This window comes from Rhinolophus sinicus, linkage group LG10, assembly GCF_036562045.2.
Source record: "Rhinolophus sinicus isolate RSC01 linkage group LG10, ASM3656204v1, whole genome shotgun sequence".
Classification (NCBI taxonomy): Eukaryota; Metazoa; Chordata; class Mammalia; order Chiroptera; family Rhinolophidae; genus Rhinolophus; species Rhinolophus sinicus.
Genome location: NC_133759.1, coordinates 47,594,158 through 47,612,989, shown reverse-complemented (window position 1 = coordinate 47,612,989; position 18,832 = coordinate 47,594,158). Strand labels below are relative to the sequence as shown.

General features: G+C 53.5%; 1 protein-coding gene across 1 annotated transcript; it reads right to left on the bottom strand.

The window, feature by feature from the left end:
- Positions 1 to 2,210: 2,210 nt before the first annotated feature.
- ITIH1 (inter-alpha-trypsin inhibitor heavy chain 1) lies at positions 2,211 to 15,273 on the bottom strand. Its single transcript, XM_019724290.2, has 22 exons — positions 15,124 to 15,273; positions 14,886 to 14,906; positions 14,411 to 14,613; positions 14,121 to 14,225; positions 13,578 to 13,740; positions 12,907 to 13,020; positions 11,313 to 11,438; positions 11,113 to 11,229; positions 10,661 to 10,829; positions 10,447 to 10,572; positions 9,361 to 9,542; positions 8,892 to 9,077; positions 7,651 to 7,790; positions 6,881 to 7,035; positions 6,766 to 6,780; positions 6,355 to 6,375; positions 5,851 to 5,928; positions 5,627 to 5,740; positions 4,410 to 4,611; positions 3,363 to 3,535; positions 2,635 to 2,746; positions 2,211 to 2,486 (listed from the first exon to the last, which is right to left on the bottom strand). Exons 1-22 carry the CDS (start codon positions 15,223 to 15,225, stop codon positions 2,357 to 2,359), a joined length of 2,754 nt encoding a protein of 917 aa, XP_019579849.2. The 5' UTR covers positions 15,226 to 15,273; the 3' UTR covers positions 2,211 to 2,356.
- Between the last annotated feature and the right edge of the window lie 3,559 nt (positions 15,274 to 18,832).

Sequence of the window (18,832 nt, the reverse complement as noted above, 5' to 3'; positions counted from 1 at the left end):
CTCCAGGCAGCCAGGGCACAGAACCAGATCCATCACTCTTAAGGCTCTGACCTCCATGGCTGAAGCCCTTGCTCATTATCCTTCTATGGATCTCGTGGCCCCAGGGAAAGGACAAACCCCAAGTCCTGTGATCCAGCTCTCTCTGCAATCTGGCTCCAACTTGCTTTTCTGAATTTCCTCTCTTCCCACTGGCGTGCCCTCCCCTTCTCTGCACCTTGCATCTCTCATCTCTGCCAGCTCCAGTACCCTCCTTCCTCTTTCATCCCCTAGCTCACCACAGGTAGCCCTGCTCCATCGTTACCCAGTGTTGAAGTTTGCACATTCACGACTGTGCAAACCACTTCTAGACTCCAGACTTCTGCAGGGCCAGGCCATGTCACATTCATCCTTGCATTCCCAAGGCCTGGCCAAGGACTCAGCAGCCTCGACCTCTTAAAGAGTCATTCTCCAAAAGTCTCCAGTGAGGCTGGAGGGCTGGCCTCCAGGACAATGGGAGCTGCAGCGGCAGGGTCTGGTCCCCTTCTCCTCAGGACTGGGAACTCCTGGGTCCCACCAGGACCCTGCCAGCCCCTGAACCTCCCAGAGTGGTAACCATGTACCTGCCATACCCATGCCCTTCTGAGCAAAGTGACCTCTGAATCAGCCACTACTCAGTGGAGTTGGTGAGGAAGCTAATGTATGGATTCTGTCATGGCCGTGGCTGAAAGCTCTGCACCTGACTGTGAGATGTACAGAGAGAACTGACTGCTAGGAACAAAGAGGCAGTGAGAAACTGCCTCATCTCCAAATACTTGGAATTTTATAAGAGGGACAACTTGAAATAAGAATTCTAAGGCTGCTCAAGAGGCCCCTGAGGGACACCTGGGGACTTGGAGGGAGCCAGAGTCATCATGCAGAATTTAGAATTAAATGGAATCTAAGAAATCTTCATGTTCACCCCATTTTCTCTCTATACAGGAGGGAAAAATGAGTCCTGAAATGGGCTCAGAGTGACCTTGCTCAGAGTGACCATCCAGCCGGCAGCCCACAGCTCTCCCTTGAGAGGCCAGGCTACTCCAGACAACAGGTTGGTCTCTGAGACCCTACTGACCGCCCCCCAGCCTGCCACTGAGAGCTCTGTGTCCCCCAGGCCCTGGGGCAGCCATGCAGCTCAGCATTTGTGTTATTGATCTGGGCGCTCATGGGCCTTGTTTGGAGTGGGAACTGAACAGAAGCCAGCAGAGAACAAGCAGAAACCCTTTGGAAAGAAGTGGGTGGAGGCCCATCAACTTTCACCTGAAGGGCCAGCAGCTCCCCAAAGTGTAGTTTCACCTCCCTGCACCCTGTGACATTGCACTTATCTGGACCTGAGGCAAAGCCAAGGAAAGGAAGAAACCCTGTTGGGGTATTTCAGGAATCAATGTAAGGAGCCACCAGGTGGGCTGCCATTCTGGCTCCTGAAATCACAGCTTCTGAGCAGTGGCTATCTATCTTTGGGAAATAAACTCCCAGCTGGGACATTGAGCTGAGGGTGGGGACCTGGGAACTGCCTCCTGAGACTCTTACCCGAGTGGATATAACCTCCAGCTCCTGGTAGGGCTTCTTCAGGACCCCAAGTCCATATATAGGTATTACATGTTTCTTTCATACATTCATTTTAAGCCATACTTTGGAATATCTGACATTAAATCCCAGCTGGCTTTGGCCATCAGCCACACAGCCTGAGTGGAATATTTACATGGGGGTAGTTAAGCACACAGATGCTGATGCCACACAGCATGTGTTCAAATCCCAGCTCTGCCATTTACCAGATGAGTGATGTTGGACAAATCACCTAACCTCAGTTTTCTAAGCTGTAAATGGGCCTGATAAAAGTTTCCCCTACGGCTGCTGGGAGCATATATTTAGTTAATTCAACTAACGTACTTAGAACAGTGCCTGGCTACAAGAAGCAGTGTTAGCTATGGCTGTTGCTGTTGCTGGTCATTCCTGCACTTGCTGCCAGAGTGTCATTTGGTCCCTGGACCTGTGGGGAGAGCTCTGTGTGGAGGACACTCAGGGCATTCAGGAGGCATGGAGCCAGGCAGTGGCAGCACAGGGTGCGGTGGGGTGAATTGGTGTGGGATTCCTCCAGGCCTCCAGGTCTGCTGTGACTCCTGAGCCCTTCTGAGGGGCAGCATCTTGGGTTGTCTCCCTGCCATCCACCCTCCCAAAGAGCAGCCAGGCTGGGCTGGGCATAGCCTCTCTTTAATGAAAGTCATCGGTGCTTTGACACAGGACCAGGTTGGATGCGGAGGTGTGGTCTGGGCCCCAGGTCAGGATGCTGTCCTCCTCCTCTGCCATGGTTCCAAGGCAGGACAGGTGTGCTGGCAGGGGATCAGAAGATGTCAGGGACAATATAGTCGGTGTGAATGCCATCGATCAGCCCGGCCCCGTTGTTGTGGACGAACCAGCAGGTCACCTCGGTCCCATGCCGGGGGTCATTGCTGTAGTCTTTTTGCAAGCCTCTGGGGAGAGAGAAGTCAGCTGGGGCCACCTTTTGGAGCCAGCAGGGCTTCCCAGGGAGCCTACCCCACCCATGTGACACCTGGAGGAAGGCCTGGACAAACAATGGCAACAGCAAGGCCAGAGATGCCGGCAGGGCAGCCCACCCACCTGGTGACCGTCAGCTGGTGGTTCTTCACCACCATTGTGGCATCTGTCTTTGTGGGGCCCGAGCCCGGGCGGAGGTCAGACACTTTATAATCAAAAGGGTGAAAGAATTGTCCTGGAAAAGCACATGGGAAGCAGCAGTTATCGTCAGGGAGACTTGCTTTGCACTCAGTGGGTGCTCACTGGAAGTTTAGAGAGTTGCTTGCACTATTTTTTGTTTTTGTTGTTGTTTGCCCTTTGTTTGTTTTAAGGGCTTGACTCTGATAAATTTTGGTATCAAACCCACTCTTTTAGTTCACCTGCTATAGAGAAGCGGATGCAGTGTCAGATGGTTGTATCTTTTTGGACCAATTCCAGATGAATCTGGCTGGGAGAGAAGTTTGATGGGTAGGGGCCCATAGAGAGCAGAGTCTACAGCAAAGCCACAAGGAGAAGCAGTGTGGCTGATGACCCATCCCACCCTGGAGGTCTCTGGGAGCACACTAACCTTTGTGTCTGTTCACTGGGCCTCTCCCCTATCACTCCCAGGCTTACCTACACTTTAGTTTCACTGTGTGTTTGATCACAGCCTTTTAGAGGGACCAGACCCTCACCGCACAAGCTCTCTTTGGAGTGCTGAGCCTTGGAGGCCGTGTTGGAGGAGGGCTGTCCTGACACCCAGCTGCAGAGCTGACCAGTCCACTGGCTTCACCCCCCGCAGCCCACAGCTCTGCCTGCCTCATCAGCCGTACCCAGCAGCCCGTGTGTCCGCGCCGACATCCTGTGACTATCCAGCACGTAGAAGCCCAGGAAGTCCTGGGGGATGGCACTCCCCTTCCACACTCGATGCAGGACGACCTCGAAGGTGCCCCCGTCCTCCACGGATACCACCAGGTTCCTCTTCCTGTTGATGGTCACCACCACCCTGCAGGGCCAGGTGGCCATGAGGACAGGTGTGGCTGCACTGTACCCTCTCCATTCCACCACACTTGTCCTGGGACCCAGCTCTTATGACGACCCCCACCCTCACCCCCAGATGGTTGTGTGTTACCTGTTCCACACTTCTTCCCACATGTTGCTATTGTATATGGGGCCCTTACAATGTGCTAGTCCCTAGGCCAAGCCCTCCATGTGAACTGCATCATTCAAGTATCACTCTGCTCCTATGAGGACTAAGGCTCAGAGAGGTTAAATAACTTGCCTAAGGTCACACAGCTTGGCCTCCAGCCTGTCTAATATCAGAGTCTGTTCTTTGACTCCTGCTCATCGCCTATGTCCTCCACACCAGACTCTGCCTACATCTTCCTATAGCTCTGCTGCCTGGCATTAGGCTCTGGTGCTCAGCAGAATTTGTTGAATGAATGCAGGAGTGAATGAAGGAGCAAACATGGGACAAGGCATACTAAGACAGGTGTTGAAAGAGAAGCCCAGAGACATTCAGCAGAGAAAGAGACTAGGAGGACTTCACAGAAGAGGTGGCCTTTGTGCTGAGCCTGAGGGGATGGGCCGGTGTCATGTGGTAGAGATGGGTGTGGACTGCAGGGTGAAGATGCCATGGGAGCATAGGCATCTAGGCAGCTGGGTCCAGAACACACGTCCAGAAACCAAAGGAAATGGGGGCGGGGGTTCCACAGGGTCTACATGTCTGCACGGCCTACATAGAAGCCACGTGAATGTCATTCACTGACACAGCTCAGGGGACAACGAGGGCCTGGCAGGCGCAGGCAGCAGAGCCAGCTCTGGGGCTTCTGCCTTGGTCCCCTGCCTCCCTGCCCAGGCCCCAGGCCCAGCCCCATTACTCGTCCTGCCGCAGGGAAGCCTGGTCTCTCCAGGAGAACACGGGCCCTCCTGAGCCAGGGTTCAGCGTGATGTTCTGTGGAGTCACTTCCAGCTGAAAGCCCGTCACAGGGTTTGCGATCCCCAGCCGCCCGAAGTACGTGCCCTCATGCTGCCCGGGGCTCCTGGCCTTGTTGCCAATGAGCTGCCCATTCACTGAGAAACCTGCAGTGAGGCGAGGAGCCATCCAGGTCAGGGAGGGGCCAGCTCTTGTGAGACCCTCACCCAGCCTGCCTTAGCTCATGCCCCCTTTCTGGGAGATCCCCACACCCCACCCCTGCCACGCCATTTTTGAGGGTCTTACCTCCCGAGGGGAACCTTTAGGATTGGTACCGGCTGCACACACACTACCTCCTTCCCCTCCCCACTCCACACTAACTATCCAGTACTTAGCTCTCTGGTCTGGGCCCTGAAGGAGGTCTTACAGGACTTGGCCTGTCCCTTGTCTGTGGCCCCAGTCCCTGACCCAGGGGCAGATCACAGTAGGTGCTGCAGACACATTTGTGAGGCCTCTTCAGAGAGGACTCCTCTGACCTGAGCAGCCAGAAAGCCCCCTCACCCTCGTCACTATCCTAACACAGCAGTTCTCATGCTTTGAAATTGTCATCTAAGAATTTGTTCACATGTTGGTCTCCTTTCCCTAAACTCCGGGAAAGCAGGGACTTTGTCTCAGTTCCCACTGAGTCCCTGGGCCCTGGTTGGTGCTCAGCAAACATTTACAGATGGACCCACTGGACTGGGAGGATGGGAGAAGTGACTGAGAGATAGAGGGAGTCATTCCCATCACCCGAGCACTGCGGGGGAGATGGGCTCCAAGGCTCTCTCACCCATGCTAAGGGAAAAGTCAGCAGGATGGCTGCATACAGGAAAATGAGAGGCCCCATGTTTAAAAATTGTACAGAATTTCAAGACAGCAAGAAGAGAGCATTAAACCGAGCCTGGGGCCCTTCTAAATCTTGGGTCCTGAGTGCCTGCCTAGGTCACCTGCCCATGAAGCAGGCCCTGTGTAGGGCCCAGACAGGTAGATGGGGCGAGAAGGAGGCAAGTTGAGGTGAGCCAGGTGATAGGTACACTAAGTGTAGAAAGCGGAGGCCATGGCTACTGTCCTGTCCACAGCTGAGTGTTGAGAGCAGAGGCGCCCAGCCCTGACCTGTCTGGCAGAGGGTGGATGTCACCATACCTGTGTTGGGATCCTGCACCAGGCTCAGGACCACCCCAGGTTCTTCATTGATGTTGAAGCACAAGGTGTCCTCCTTCTGGGGCACATGGATGATGAAGTGGGGGTCAGTGTCCACTGGGGGCACAGCATGGAGTTCATTAGGTTGGGTATTGAGCAAATGGAGCCAGCCGCGGGCAAGGGTTCCAGCAGGCAGGGGTGTCCCTCAGACCCTCCCGAGGACTCACCACCAGTTACTATGATTGGCAACTTCTGGGCACCGGGGTCAGTTGGAGAAGGCTGCTGCTCAGCTGGCAGCACAAATGCTGACCGGTGAGAGTGAATGGTATTTAGAAGGAAGGCAGCTGGACTTCCCTGAAGCTGCTGGCTCTTTTTCCGAGACCCTTCCCACCCCTGAGGCCACAGGAGCAGGAGTGGACACAGAGCCCTTGATGACTCTCAGGCGATGGGAAGAGAAGTTTGGGCTGACCCTCTCTGCTTCCTTCCATGGGGACCAGGTGGGGCTGGTGGCATAAGGGTGGGGGAGGCCAGGCCCACATCAGGGGTACTGTCTGAGGGTTCCCAGTGAGAGGCCTTGAGGAGAGCTGGAGCAGAGGAAGGAAGCCTTGGGCTGTTGTTTCCTCATCAGGCATAACCTAGGGGCTTTGCTCAGGACTGAAGGGACAGCCTAGAGACTGTAACATCTGGAGGAGAGAGGTATAGATCTGCATCATCAAATGGCTGCCACTTACACCTTCTCGGTCCCAGCATCTCTGTACAGGACAACAATAGAGGACAGTGTCACGGTTGCCACCCCACGTACACCTCATTCCCCAAGTGCACCCAGGGCCCCGAAGCCAATCAACTCTCCCCAGGGTCCCAGGTCTCCTCACAGACACACGCTCACACAAGGGCCCCAATAGAGGCAGGCGGGCGGCCGGGAGGGAGTGGGTTCTGGCTGTGCAAGGGTCCCCATGCACACAAGAGGGAGCTCCTAGACTGTGGTGAAGTGGGCAAGGGCATTTTGGGGAAGAAGAAACCCTGAAGGGCTGGAGGCAGGGAACTGTGGGGGTGGGGAACTGTGTGCCTGGTCGCTGGAGCAAATGCCACTTGCCCTGCCACCGGAAACCCCTTGAGAAAACCAATATGATTTTAAAACTCACCCAAGGGCAGAGAACCTGGAAGGGAGAGAAAGGGAAGAGAATTAAAGCCCAAGAGACTTTTGGCCTTCAGAATCCTCCCCAAGGCCCACAGCCTCCCCTTCTGCAGGGCCCGTACCCTCCTCTGGCTTGTCAATGATGGGCTCCAGGCCGTCCTCGTCCACCATGCCCCTCATGGTCATGGAGGTTAGAGGGGTCACGAACTGATAGGCCAGTGACATCTCCAGGATCTTGGCCGACAGCTTGGCTTTCTCCTCCCCCTCCATCTTCATCCTATGAGACAGACACCTGCTCCCAGCCCTGCAGCTTGGGCAATGGACTTGCAGTCCCTCATCCTTTCAGTCATTTGTTCACTCACTCATTCACCAAACAGGTACTGAGCACCTGCAGTGTCCCCATTCAGTGGCTGTTCTTCAAGGACCTCATGATTTAAAGACCTCCTACACGGAAAACCTGGACACTTGACATGGCTGGGGGCTGTGCCTCGGAAATGCACAGAGAACGTAACAGCTATGAGATTCTGTGCACGTGCTCTCCCCTCTGAGGCTCAGTTTGCTTGCTCATCTGCTCAGTGGGGATAATGAGGAAGTTTCCCCTGCACGTTGTGAGGATTAAATGAGTGTGTCTGGGCACGGCAGCCCCACAGTAAAGGACAGCCTCCTCTGCAGCAGCTCAGTGGGGACAAAGAGGGGGCTGCCTGTGGCCCCTGGGACTCTGCCCACACTATTGACTAACTGGTTGATATTAACTCAGTGAGCAAAGCAGAAGGGCAGTAAATCTGACCTGCTCACAACCTCAAAGGCCCAGAACCGCCTCTTCTCTGTTCACCTTGTCAGTCCAAAGGCCTTTGGGTGGAGGGTGCCCACCAGGCAGCTGCAGGGGTCATACCTCTTGGCCAGCAGCTCCTGGATGGTGAGGTAGGCCCAGAGGCGTTCGACATGGTTCTCCAGCATGTGGCCCCGCTCTTGGAGCAGTTTCTTCATCTCTTCTTCATCAACCAGGCAGGTTATCTTGAATTCTTGTCTCTCCTGAGGGTTGTGATAGAGAGAGGTGGTGAGCCATTAGGAACACAACTGCTGGCTGGTGCTTGAGGCTCCAAGAGGACCCACTCTTGTCCGGTCTCTGCAGCTTCCTTCTTAGCAAACCCCCCTTTCCTAAGCCTGCTCTCCTCATCCTCATTCATCCATTCTTTCCACAAAAGCTTGCTAAGCATCCTCCGTGAGCCAAGCTGGCCTAGGCCCCGGGCATCCCAGGACCTCGCCCCACAACCAGGCCCTGCCCTCGTGGAATTGCTGTCTCTGAGGGATGCCAACAAGCACCCATTTGTTTCAGCTATGTCGCTGTTTCCACCACGCCCTGCTCCTCCAAACACCCACCATGACCCTGGCGGGCTGAGCCATTCAACCTGCCACAGTACATGGCTGTGCCTTATCTCCCCAGCCACAACAAGGGGGCACCATTTCCTAAGGGCGTCCCATGTACCAGACACTGTGAAAGCAAATTATGTGGATTATGCCATTTACTCCACACAACTCTCCAATGCAGTGTTACCCCTGTGATATAGAAAAGGAAACTGAGGCCTAAGGAGCTGGACCCATTTGCTGAAGGTCACCCAGCTGGTCAGAGTGGAGCTGGGGTCCAGCTCAGCTCTCCCCACTCAAAGCCTGAGTTCTGCACCCTCAACCACCCTGTGGGGCTCGAGTCCACACCCAGCAGGGCAGGGTCCGGGTGTCACACACCCTGCCTCCCAGTGTGTACATGCACACACATGCCACACTGGCTCAAAGCCAGGTGCACAGTAGGTGCTCAGGAAATGCTTGTCAAGTGAGAAAGAAGAGGCTGGCCTCTTGCTCTCTCATGCCTTGAGGGAATGATGGGAGAGGTAGCACGCGGCCCGTTTTGGGCCAAGGGACTACAACTAATCAAGGCCACGTTGACCCCATTCCAGCCTGGGATATCTGCGTGTAGGAATATTCAGGCCTGGGGTGTGTGTGTGGCACGTGCAGTGGTGGGGGCACTCTTCTGGGGGAAAGAGAGGCCCCCTGGGGGAGGCAGGGGTGGGGGACAGTGTGGGTTTGGAGCCTCTGGGTGCTACCCAGCCTCTGCACTGTCCTCAGCCCACAATTTACCCCACGGGCCTGCACGTCAGCCTTGAAGTTGCTCCGTTTGTTGTCAGCAATGCGCCCGGCCACCACGATTTCCGAGCCCGCGTAGTGCTGTTTATGGCTGTGCTGGGTCAGGGCCGAGACTATGTCCTGGGGGTATTGCAACTCCACGTCCACCAGCAGGGGGTTGGCTACCTGGTCATAGAAACCCTGCAGGGATGGGGGGTGTGGCCTCAGAACTGATAGGTCGCCCAGGGCCCCCAATGGGAAACCCACTCACAAAGTGGGGTGTTGGGATCCACACTTTATAGAAAGAATCATAGGCTCAGAAATGTTAAGTAACTGGCTTGAGGTCATACAGCTAACTCGAGCCCATGCCAAAGCTTTATCTGCTACTCTAGGCTGATGGGCAAATGGCTGTGAAGGCAGGGCGTCTCATGGGCTGTTGTGGGTGGTGCACTGGGGGGCAGGGTAGGGTGGGCGAGGAGGAGACCTGCAGCTGCTGGGTGGCATCATGGTCCTGGTAGATTCTCTGGGCCCGTCCATTGTTCTCCATGGACATGATTTCCAGGAAGTTCAAGTTCACATCATGGCCAAAGCCCAAGTTGTAGAGCGGGAACTTGCCCCCGATGGCATTGCGGACGTTCTTGAGGATTTGGTAATAGTCCGTCACTCCTGTAGCCACATACCCAGGCAGTGACTGAATCCCAGCTCAAGGGCACGTGGAGCACGGGGGTGGGGGTGGGGGGGTGTTCTGAGGCACACTCCCTGGGAGCCACGCCTCCCGTCTTAGTCCATCTCCAGGCCCCACCTACATCTTGAGGCAATGCCTCCTGCTGGCTCACCTGGGCCCGCAGGAGGCATTGCAACAGTTGCTAACCTCTCATAAGCCTTGCCCATGCATACGGGTCCAGCACAAGCAGATCTGATTCTGCTCTAAAGCCTCCCATGGCTCCTTGCTGTGGCTTGCAAGGCCCTGCTGACCTGTCCACCCTTGTTTCACCTATGCTGCACGTGCAGGCTCAAGCTACCCCCTCTGCCAGGGATCTCTTCCTGCTTTTCCTCTCCTCCTTCGAGACTGAACTCATGGGTCACCTCCTCCAGGAAGATTTCTGGGACCTTTCCTGGGCGAGGTGCCCCTTGTCCGTGGTCCTGCAGCCTCCTGGCACCCTTTTCTTTCCGGGTACCCAACAGAGCTTCTGCTCCTGCGTCTGCCTCTCTCATGGGCCCTGGCCTCCTTAAGGATAGACATGTCTTGTTCTCTTGGTATCTCTTCTTGGTCCCTAGTCCTGTGCTTGGCACACAGACAGTGCTGAATACCTAGTTCATTAAACTCAACCAAGAATCCTGCCCATCCTCCTTGGCAGGCAGAAACGTCCCCAATTCCCCAGCTCAGGACAGAAGTATGCCTTGGAGCCCATGCAGACGTTACAGTCTAAACGCTGTTTTTAGATCAGTGCTTGCCTTCATCCTAAACCTTTCACCTCCCTCCCCCAGTGGTTAGGTTTCCAAGTGCAGCTTGAATGCCTTCAGGAATGAAGAGAAGAGTACCTTCTGAGGTATCCCTCCAGGTGCTTACCCTCTGTGGGCTCGCCATCTGTCAACATGATGAGAATTGGGGCATGGTTGCTGACTCCTGGGACACTTTCCCGAGCTTTGTTTAAGATCTCAATTCCCCGTAGCAAACCTCCATTCATGTTCGTGGCTGCAGAGGAGAGAAAGCAGACCCATGTATGCCTTCATTCTGAGAGGACAGAGGCAGCAGCAAGGTGGCCCGAGATGCCCGCCCTTACCCCCAGCCAGGGAGAAGCGCCGAATGAAGTCCTGAGCCGCTAGCACATTGGCGGTAGATGCCTGCACCAGCGAGCCCCTCCACGATTGCACTTCAGTCCCAAAGAGGACCAGGTCAAAGTAGTCCCCTGGCCGCATGTCCCCCAGGATTTTAAGGAGCGCCTCCTTGGTCTGTAAGGACAGACAGGACAGTCAGTGGAGAGGCAGAGCCCCAGGACAGCGCCTTCTGTCAGCTCCAGATACCCATTTCAGAGCTCCACAGGGCAGAGGGACATGGCGGACAAGCAGGAGGGGCTGGCCAGGCGGTGCCAGGAGAGGGGTTCCTGCAGGGCCCTGGGGGTGGATGAGGAAGAGGGAGAAATCCCAAACCCAGGCTCTGGTGGCAAACCAATACTGTGTGGGTGATGGGACCGAAGGAGCTTCCGTTAGGTGAACTGTTAAAGGCACGGTTTACCTGCTTCACTTTCTGGCCTTCCATGGAGGTGCTGACGTCAATCACAAAAACCAGGTTCTTGTTTAGATGAGTTAAGTTTTTGGGTGCAAAGAAGTGGGCAAAGTGGTTACCGGAGACCTGAAATACAAAAGAACGAGCGAGGACTCTCACAAGCACCCCCGCCCATCCTTGGGGTCTTGGGCCTGAAGCTTCCAGCTCACCAGGAGGTCACAGGGCTTTTCGCGTTTGACATCATAGGTCACCTTGAAGTCCCCATTCAGCAAGGTAGTGGAGCATGTGGGACAGGATTGCTGCTGACCCACGGTAGGGCGGAAAAGCACATGACCCTGGAACCATCAAAGACATGAGGCATTCATTACTGGGTTGTGTAGCTGTAAGTAGGATATTTGCAAAGACGACATAAGGGGTGTGTGTGTGAGTGTGTGTGTGTGTGTTGCACAGGCACAGAAATGAGTCAGGTGGGCCCCTCACACAGCTGCTGAGAGTACACGGTTGTAGGTGGTAGGAGAGAAGACCTGTTTCTTTGCTTATATGCTTCTGAATCACTGGGATTTTCTACCGTGTTTCCCCGAAAATAAGACTTAACCAGAAAATAAACCCTAGCATGATTTTTCAGGATGACACCCCTTGAACATAAGCCCTAATGCATCTTTTGGAGCAAAAATTAATATAAGACCCCTGGTCTTATATTAATGGTTAATATCGTACCGTGTTATTTTTGGGGAAACATGGTACAATAAGCATCACCACTTCGGGTACAAAATGAAAACAAAATAATAGCAATATGAGAACATCTGTCAACTCAAACTGTGGAGTAAAAAAGCAAGACAACCACACTGTGCTGGAAAACAGAACCCACCTGGATAAAGAGCAGAGGCTGGAAGGAAAGTCCCAGAGTGGGAGCTGAAGTACGCACTGACCTGGTGTGGGTGCTCAGGGAAATGAGGCGTGGGTTTTACTCGGTACTTTTCTATACTTCTGTACTTTCCAAATTTTCTTTAAAGACTGTTTTAGTTTTTGTTTGTTATAAAAGTAAGACATGCTTATAAAAAAAGAAAAAGAAACTTGAAAAGAATTGATAGGAAGACGAAGAACCATCCCCTTGGTCTGCTACTGAACGCAAGCATGTTTGCTAACACTTGGGGGTGTCATATTTTGTTTAAAAGGAACCATTCCAAAACTGTAAGAAACATTTCTTTTAAATGAATTGTGATGGAGTCACTCCCAAAGCTAGGTGAGCACTAAAGGGTTTGCTCCTAGCTCCAATTAAGGGTGAGTTAGGAAGCAGGGCACTAGCTGGGTATCACCCACCCATATGCCAAACTCTTCCAGGGCCTGGGGAGGGAGCAAGCAGTGCGCTTCTGGGATTCCAGTAAATGGGTGGCCCGTGATAAGTGGCAAGTGGCTGGGTAGGCCAAAGGCCTTTCCAAACTTAACATGTTTCCAAGCACCCTGGAGTTTGGAATCCTAACTTCAATAGCATATGGCCTTTGCTCATATGCTTCCCATAGGTGTGAGAAATTGAGGTTCAAGAAAGCCAGCAGCTCACCCCAGACCACGCAGCCAGTGTGAGCGCCTTCCCCAACCTCAGCATTAGGCTTTTGCTAAGTTGCTCTGAGAACCAGGAGTGCCAAATACCCCTGGGATATCAACCATGAATCGCCTGCCTCTCTCACCCGTAGGGAAGCCTGCAGCCCCTGCCTGGTTCCCATGCCAAGCTTGGACACTCCATAAGGATTGAGCCAGATTGAGAACTCTCAGAGGGCCTCCCAGCACCCCAGCCATCCCACGCACCTCTTTGCCTGAGAATGACTTCTTGATAAGTTTGGTTGCCTGTTCCTTGGAGAGGAAGGACATCTCAGCATCCAGCTTGCTGATCCCCTGGGGCTCAAAGATGTCCACGTCGATCTGCATCATTGAAGCGATTCCTGCTCTAAGGCTCACATTTGGGCCGTCATCAAGTCTCAGCCAAGAGCCCACATGTGTCCTGACCGCCTACTGTGTGCAGCACTCACTCAGCCCTCAGCAAAGGGCCTGGCAAGCCATAGGAACTCCAAAAATATTGGCCAAATGAAGATACGGATGCCTGTACCCCTCAACTTGGCCATCACTGAGGTGCCAGAGTCCTTAAGCTGCCCAGGACTTTCTGGTTTACAAGCTACCTGGACTTTCGGTATCTCTTGTAATCAATCCTTGGGGCAGTCCTGGGACACACAGAAACCCCCATTTAACAGATGAGCAAGCTGATGCTCAGAGAAGAGAAGGAGGTTGGAGGGTTCAGGGAGCTCCCTGCCCACAGAGAGCCCATTGGAGCCCACCCTGAGGAGTCAGTCCCTTCCCTGTGTGCTCAGGCCCGGGATGGCACACGATGGGTACCAAGCCAATGCTTGGAACCACAGCAAGGGAGAGGCAGGAGCCCTTCTCCTGAGAACACACCCCTGGGTGTGCAGTCACCTTCAATCTACCTCAAAATGCTGCACCAGCTGCCTGGGCTTGACCTTGATGACAATGTTGTACTGCGTAAGTATTCGCTTCAGCACCTCCTCGTAGGTCAGCCGGAACATGACCTTGCTCCGGGGACCAATGATGAGGCGGATAGTGAACTGCTCCATCGTTCTCCCCGAGGCCCTGGACATGCCACCAGAGGCAACAAGACATACAAATGGTGACATGTGGTTCCTTGTCACCTAAAGCATGGGTCTCAGAATCAATTTCTCTTATTTTAGTACTGCTCCCAGGTGTCCTTAACCCTTTCCCTGTCTTAACTAGCTGGTCAGGGTCAGGGCCAAAGGACAGGGCCCCACTTGCCCTGATGGCTGGTCTGGCAGATGGGCCAGTCAGCACCAGCCTTGTCCAGTGCACCTGTGCTGGCGTTTGGGTTTGGGCACTTTGCTCACTTCCCCTTAACCTGGGGCTGCTCTCCACCTATGGCTACCTCGCAGTCATCAGATTTGTCCTGGCTGGGGACAGAAGCCTCAGAGACTGGGCCTGCAGAGCACAGGACTCACCTGACAAGGCCAGCATTCTCTCCTGAGATGGCTGCTTTCCGGTACTGTTTCCACGCAGTCACTTTGTCCTTTATGTCCCCGATGAATGCTTTTCCATTTGCTGTGCTGCAGGGGGAAGAAGTACTCAGGGGAGGTTCCCCTTCCTGACCACACGGGTCCTTCTTACTAAAGGTGCTCCCAGCCCAGCCCCTGAGAAGGCCCTGTCCAGTGAGCACTCATGGGAGGGTGTCTCCTGTGGGCCTCCCACAGTCCACAGAGTTCCTCAGGGACCCCTTGTCAAGGACACACACATGGCAAAGTCGCTGATGAAAGCCGTCTTGGGGATCTCCACGTCAAAGGCCACTTCCTTCGCTGTGTCAGCAGTGTTGGCCACTTGGCTGGTGATGACGTAGTGGGCGAAGCGTGAGGTGACTTTGCAGTTGACTTTCAAACTCCGGATGATCACACCATTGACAGTGAGATGTGAGGGCGCTGGGGCCTTGGCTGGGGGCCTCTGAGCCAGTGAGAGACCTCATGTCATATTGGGGCTCAGCACCCGGTTCTGACGGACACAAGGGCACCTGAAGAACAGAACAGACCTCCCAGGGAGACCCTTTCGTTCTCTCTGCCCAAGACCGTGCAGTCAGGGTGGGGGAGCCCCCATTTCCAGGACACGGGAGTCCCTCTGCCCAGGATAGTAACAGAGGGGCACACCCCCAGGGGGCAGGAAAACCAAGGCTGTACTAATAGCCCACCACAGACTCCTTTGCGGAGACTCTCACTCACTGTGTCCACAGCCTGTCGCTTCTGTAAAACAAACCAGGGTCAATGTAAGTGTGACTGTTTGTTAAGGGATAGGAATGGGACGCAGCTCGTAGCTTCTTCCCCTTGGCCTCACCTCGCCAGTCAGAGCTGGTCAAGGTGAGTGAGGGTGGCCCCAGCCCCTGGGGTGAGGGTCTGTGTCCCTTCAGGGCCCCATCCAGGCCCAGCTGTTGGTTTCTGCCCTGAGGGTTTACCCACATACCTCGTTGCCTTTGGGCCTTTTGGGTGAACCCCGGGCAGGCATGGCCTGGAGGGTGAGGAGGGACACGCACAGCAGCAACCGTAGCCGCATGGCACCGTCCATGGTCTCAAGGCTCCCTCTGCCTTGTCACTTAACTCAGACCATTAATCAATAAAGTGTTGGATAAACATGGATTAAACATTAGACAAGATAAAGGCAAATATTACAGTTTGGGGAATCAAAAATTGACAGTGAAAGCTTTATCCCTGGGGGGATTCCCAGGTATATAAACTCCTGACCAGACTCAGACTGTGCCCCCCTGTCTAGAACTACACACAACCAATGGGAATTGTGAAGACCCCGGCTGCTTATGCCATCCCTGGTCTGGCACAGGGCAATCCCAGTGATATGGTGACGTATGTCAAGAAGCCATAGTTAAAAGTGGATTTCTAAACTCTGTTAAGTGTTACTTGCAAAATTCTTTAAGTATCAACATACTTTTCAGACAGTCACACTTTGGCCAGGGAGGGAGACAATGTGGCCTAGGAAGTGTCTGCCCATGCCCTGTTTCTGATAGTAGTTCTGCCAGAGGCAGTCTGGGCGGTCCTGGGGATACATAATGGGTGACCCATGCTTTGGGACAGTTGCTTTATCTCTCTAGACCTTGGAAAGAAGAACAGAAGTAGCCCCATGGTTCCTCCACCTGCGCAGGGATGCCTGGCATGTAAAGTGCAGATGAAAATGAAAGCTACCTTTTCGTAATAGAGGGCTGATTATGTGCCATGCATTGCTCTAATTTCTATATTGTCTAATTTTATCCTCATGGTGTCCCTGGATGTTCCTGGGATGGTGGCATCTGAGCCTGTGAGAGGCTTCTGTGTCCTCCTGGGGCTCAGCCCCTAGCTCTGATGCAAGGGGCCAGCAATTGACAGAGAAGGTTTGCAAACCCAGATCTTTCAGACTCCCAAGCTAAGCTGATCACATATCAGGAAGAAAGGAGAAGCAGAGTCAATGACCCAAGAGACCACTCTTGTACCTGCAATTTTTTAATCTGTATGCCCAAACCCTCCCTGTCCCCCATAAGCCACAGCACACTGGGCAGATGTGGTCCCTGGTCGATCCACTCCATGGCCCTGGGTACAATGTACTGCTGTGACCCTGATACAGTGAGGGGGCCCAGAGGCCTCTTTGATTTCTGTTTGCTTGTCGTGGACTTTGTCTCACAGAGCAGCTTCTGGGAAAGGGTTTATTGTCCCTAGGCCAGATGACCTCCTGCCCTGTTTTCTGGCCTTTGTGAAAGATGAGCTGGATCAACATGAACCTGTGCATATGCGGCTGTTTTCCCACACTGGTATGGACCGAGCCCCATGGTGGGTTGGGCACAGTGCCAGCCAGGCATTGGGACACCACAGTGATGAAACTTGAATGCCCCACTGTGTTCCGTGAGCTGATGCCCAGGAAAAGGGGTCAGACAAGTCGAAGGAAACCCAGTGAATCCCAGGAGTGGTCAGAAGCTAAAGAGGAACGTAAAGGAGCTGTAGAAATCTGGAAGGTGTGGAGTTCATCTCCCACAGGGCTTAGGAGAAGGCTCCTGGAGGAAGTGCCTGGGAAACAGAGAACTCAGGAACAGGGAAGTGGGAAGGGGAGAGAGAGAAAAGCATGCTTGGGGAAGGTGCAGATGTCTGTGTGATGGGAGAAGAAACTGATGGAGAGGGTGGGGAAGGAGGGTGGGAAGTGGTTTGAGACCAGCTAGTGCAGGACTCTGAAAGTGGCCACTCTTTTGGGTGGGAAATACTTTTTGAGCAGGGGTGTGGCAAGATCAAGACTAGGCTGTTGGGAGATAGCTAGCCTGGACTTTTCATGGACCAAGTCTGGGAAGCCATGTTTGTGTGACCTGGGAAGGAGAGAGAGTATGAAGAGAGCCAACAGTGACTAGTGGCCCACTTCTCAGCATCTTTTGTGTCCTAATTCATTTATTGCTCACAACTACCCTCAAGAGATGGATACTGTTATTTATTGTTCCCATGTCAGAGGACAGGTGGACTCACCCTGTGGATGTGGTAGGTGAGGAGATGGGTGGACAGAAAGCAGCTGAGGTTGCTGAGGATGGAAGCTGGGGGCCTGAGTGGGTGGCTGTGCTGCTGGTGCAACAGGACAGCACATAGGCCCAGACCTGCCCTCAACTCCCCCCACACAGCCAGCTGCCTGCTTGATTTTCTCAGAGCCCCTCAATCTGACATGTCCAAACTGAATTCATGACCTTTCTCTCCCCCTCCTAGTCCCCATCACCAGCACTGGTTCTCGCCCTCTTGTTGTCTACCCCAATGAAGGCCACCACCATCCATTCAGGCATCCAAGCCAGAAAGCTGGGTGGCATCCTGGATACCTCTCTACCCTAGACCACCCACCCTTACCCCCACCTCCAACCTTCAAAATATATTTCTAATCCATTTACTTCTCTCCAAATCCCCAGGAACCACTGAGTCTAAGCCACCATCAGCTCTTACCTAGATGGCTGCTTCCCCCACATCCACTCTATTCCCACAGACTATTCTCTGGCAGCAATCAGAGTCCTCATTTAAAAAGGCCAATGTGCTCTAGGCCTTTCCCTGTCTAACACACATCTAGGTCCTGAGTGGTCTGTCTCTTGCTGACCTCTCCGTCTCATCCAGCCATGACCCATCTAGGTCTCTCAGCTTCAACCATAGAGACTTTTCCCAGATACATGTAGGTGGGTATTTTCCCACTCATTCATTTATCAACTCCCATCCATTCACACCTGCTGGGTGCCACCCCATGCCAACTGCTGAGTTTGAGGTGTTAAAGCAGGCAGACCCAGCTCAGTGCTCAGGAAGTTCACACTGAGATGTGGAGGTGGAGTCACGAAACAAGTCCATTGGGCCTTAGCATATGAGGCTCCTTCTGCCTGTAAGGGTTTTCCTTCAAACTTAAGCCCAAGCAATGATTGCTTGGGGCAACCTCCCCTGGGTGCCTAGGCTGTGCCCAGTGACCTTTCTGCACAGCAAAGATAACTTGTTAGTATGCTTCATTGATTAATAGCCAACTCCCTCTTTGACTGTAAGCCCCACAGGGCCAGAACTTTGTTTTGTTCACTTTGTGCTTCCACGGTGGGGCAACAGATAGCACACATGAAATATCTGTGGAATGAGTGATAGGTTTGACAAACAGCAAGCTGGGGGAGGTAAAAAGCAAAGGGCAGAGCACAGAACGTTGGGAAGCCTCAAGGCTGAGGGGAGCATGAGAAGTCAAAAGAAAACAGGAGTGGACAGGAGTAGCAAGAGAACCAAGAAAGTTCTAGAAACCAAGTAATGAGGATTCCCCAGAGGGACAAAGCCTGCTGAGAGGAAGAGGGATGGATAAAGACTGAGAAAAGCATCTAGGGAATTTGAGTCATTTTCCAGGAAGCTTTCTTGGGGGCAGGTGAGGCCAAGGGACTACAGGGAGGTTTATGAGGGAGCAAGCCCTGAGTCTTCAAGAATACTGTTTTGAGTTTCCTTAACTGTAAAATAAGGATGATAATAGTACCAGCCTCACGGGGTCGATGTCGGGATTAAATAAATTAATGTACTTGGTTCTGGGAGGGAGCTGGGGATTAACTGAGAAGGGGCATGAATTCACTTTCCAGGGAAATAGTATGCTCCATGTGATGCATTCTCAGCAGGAGCCATATTGCCCCCAACTGGGCAAAAATTCGTTCTTGGATGTGGAC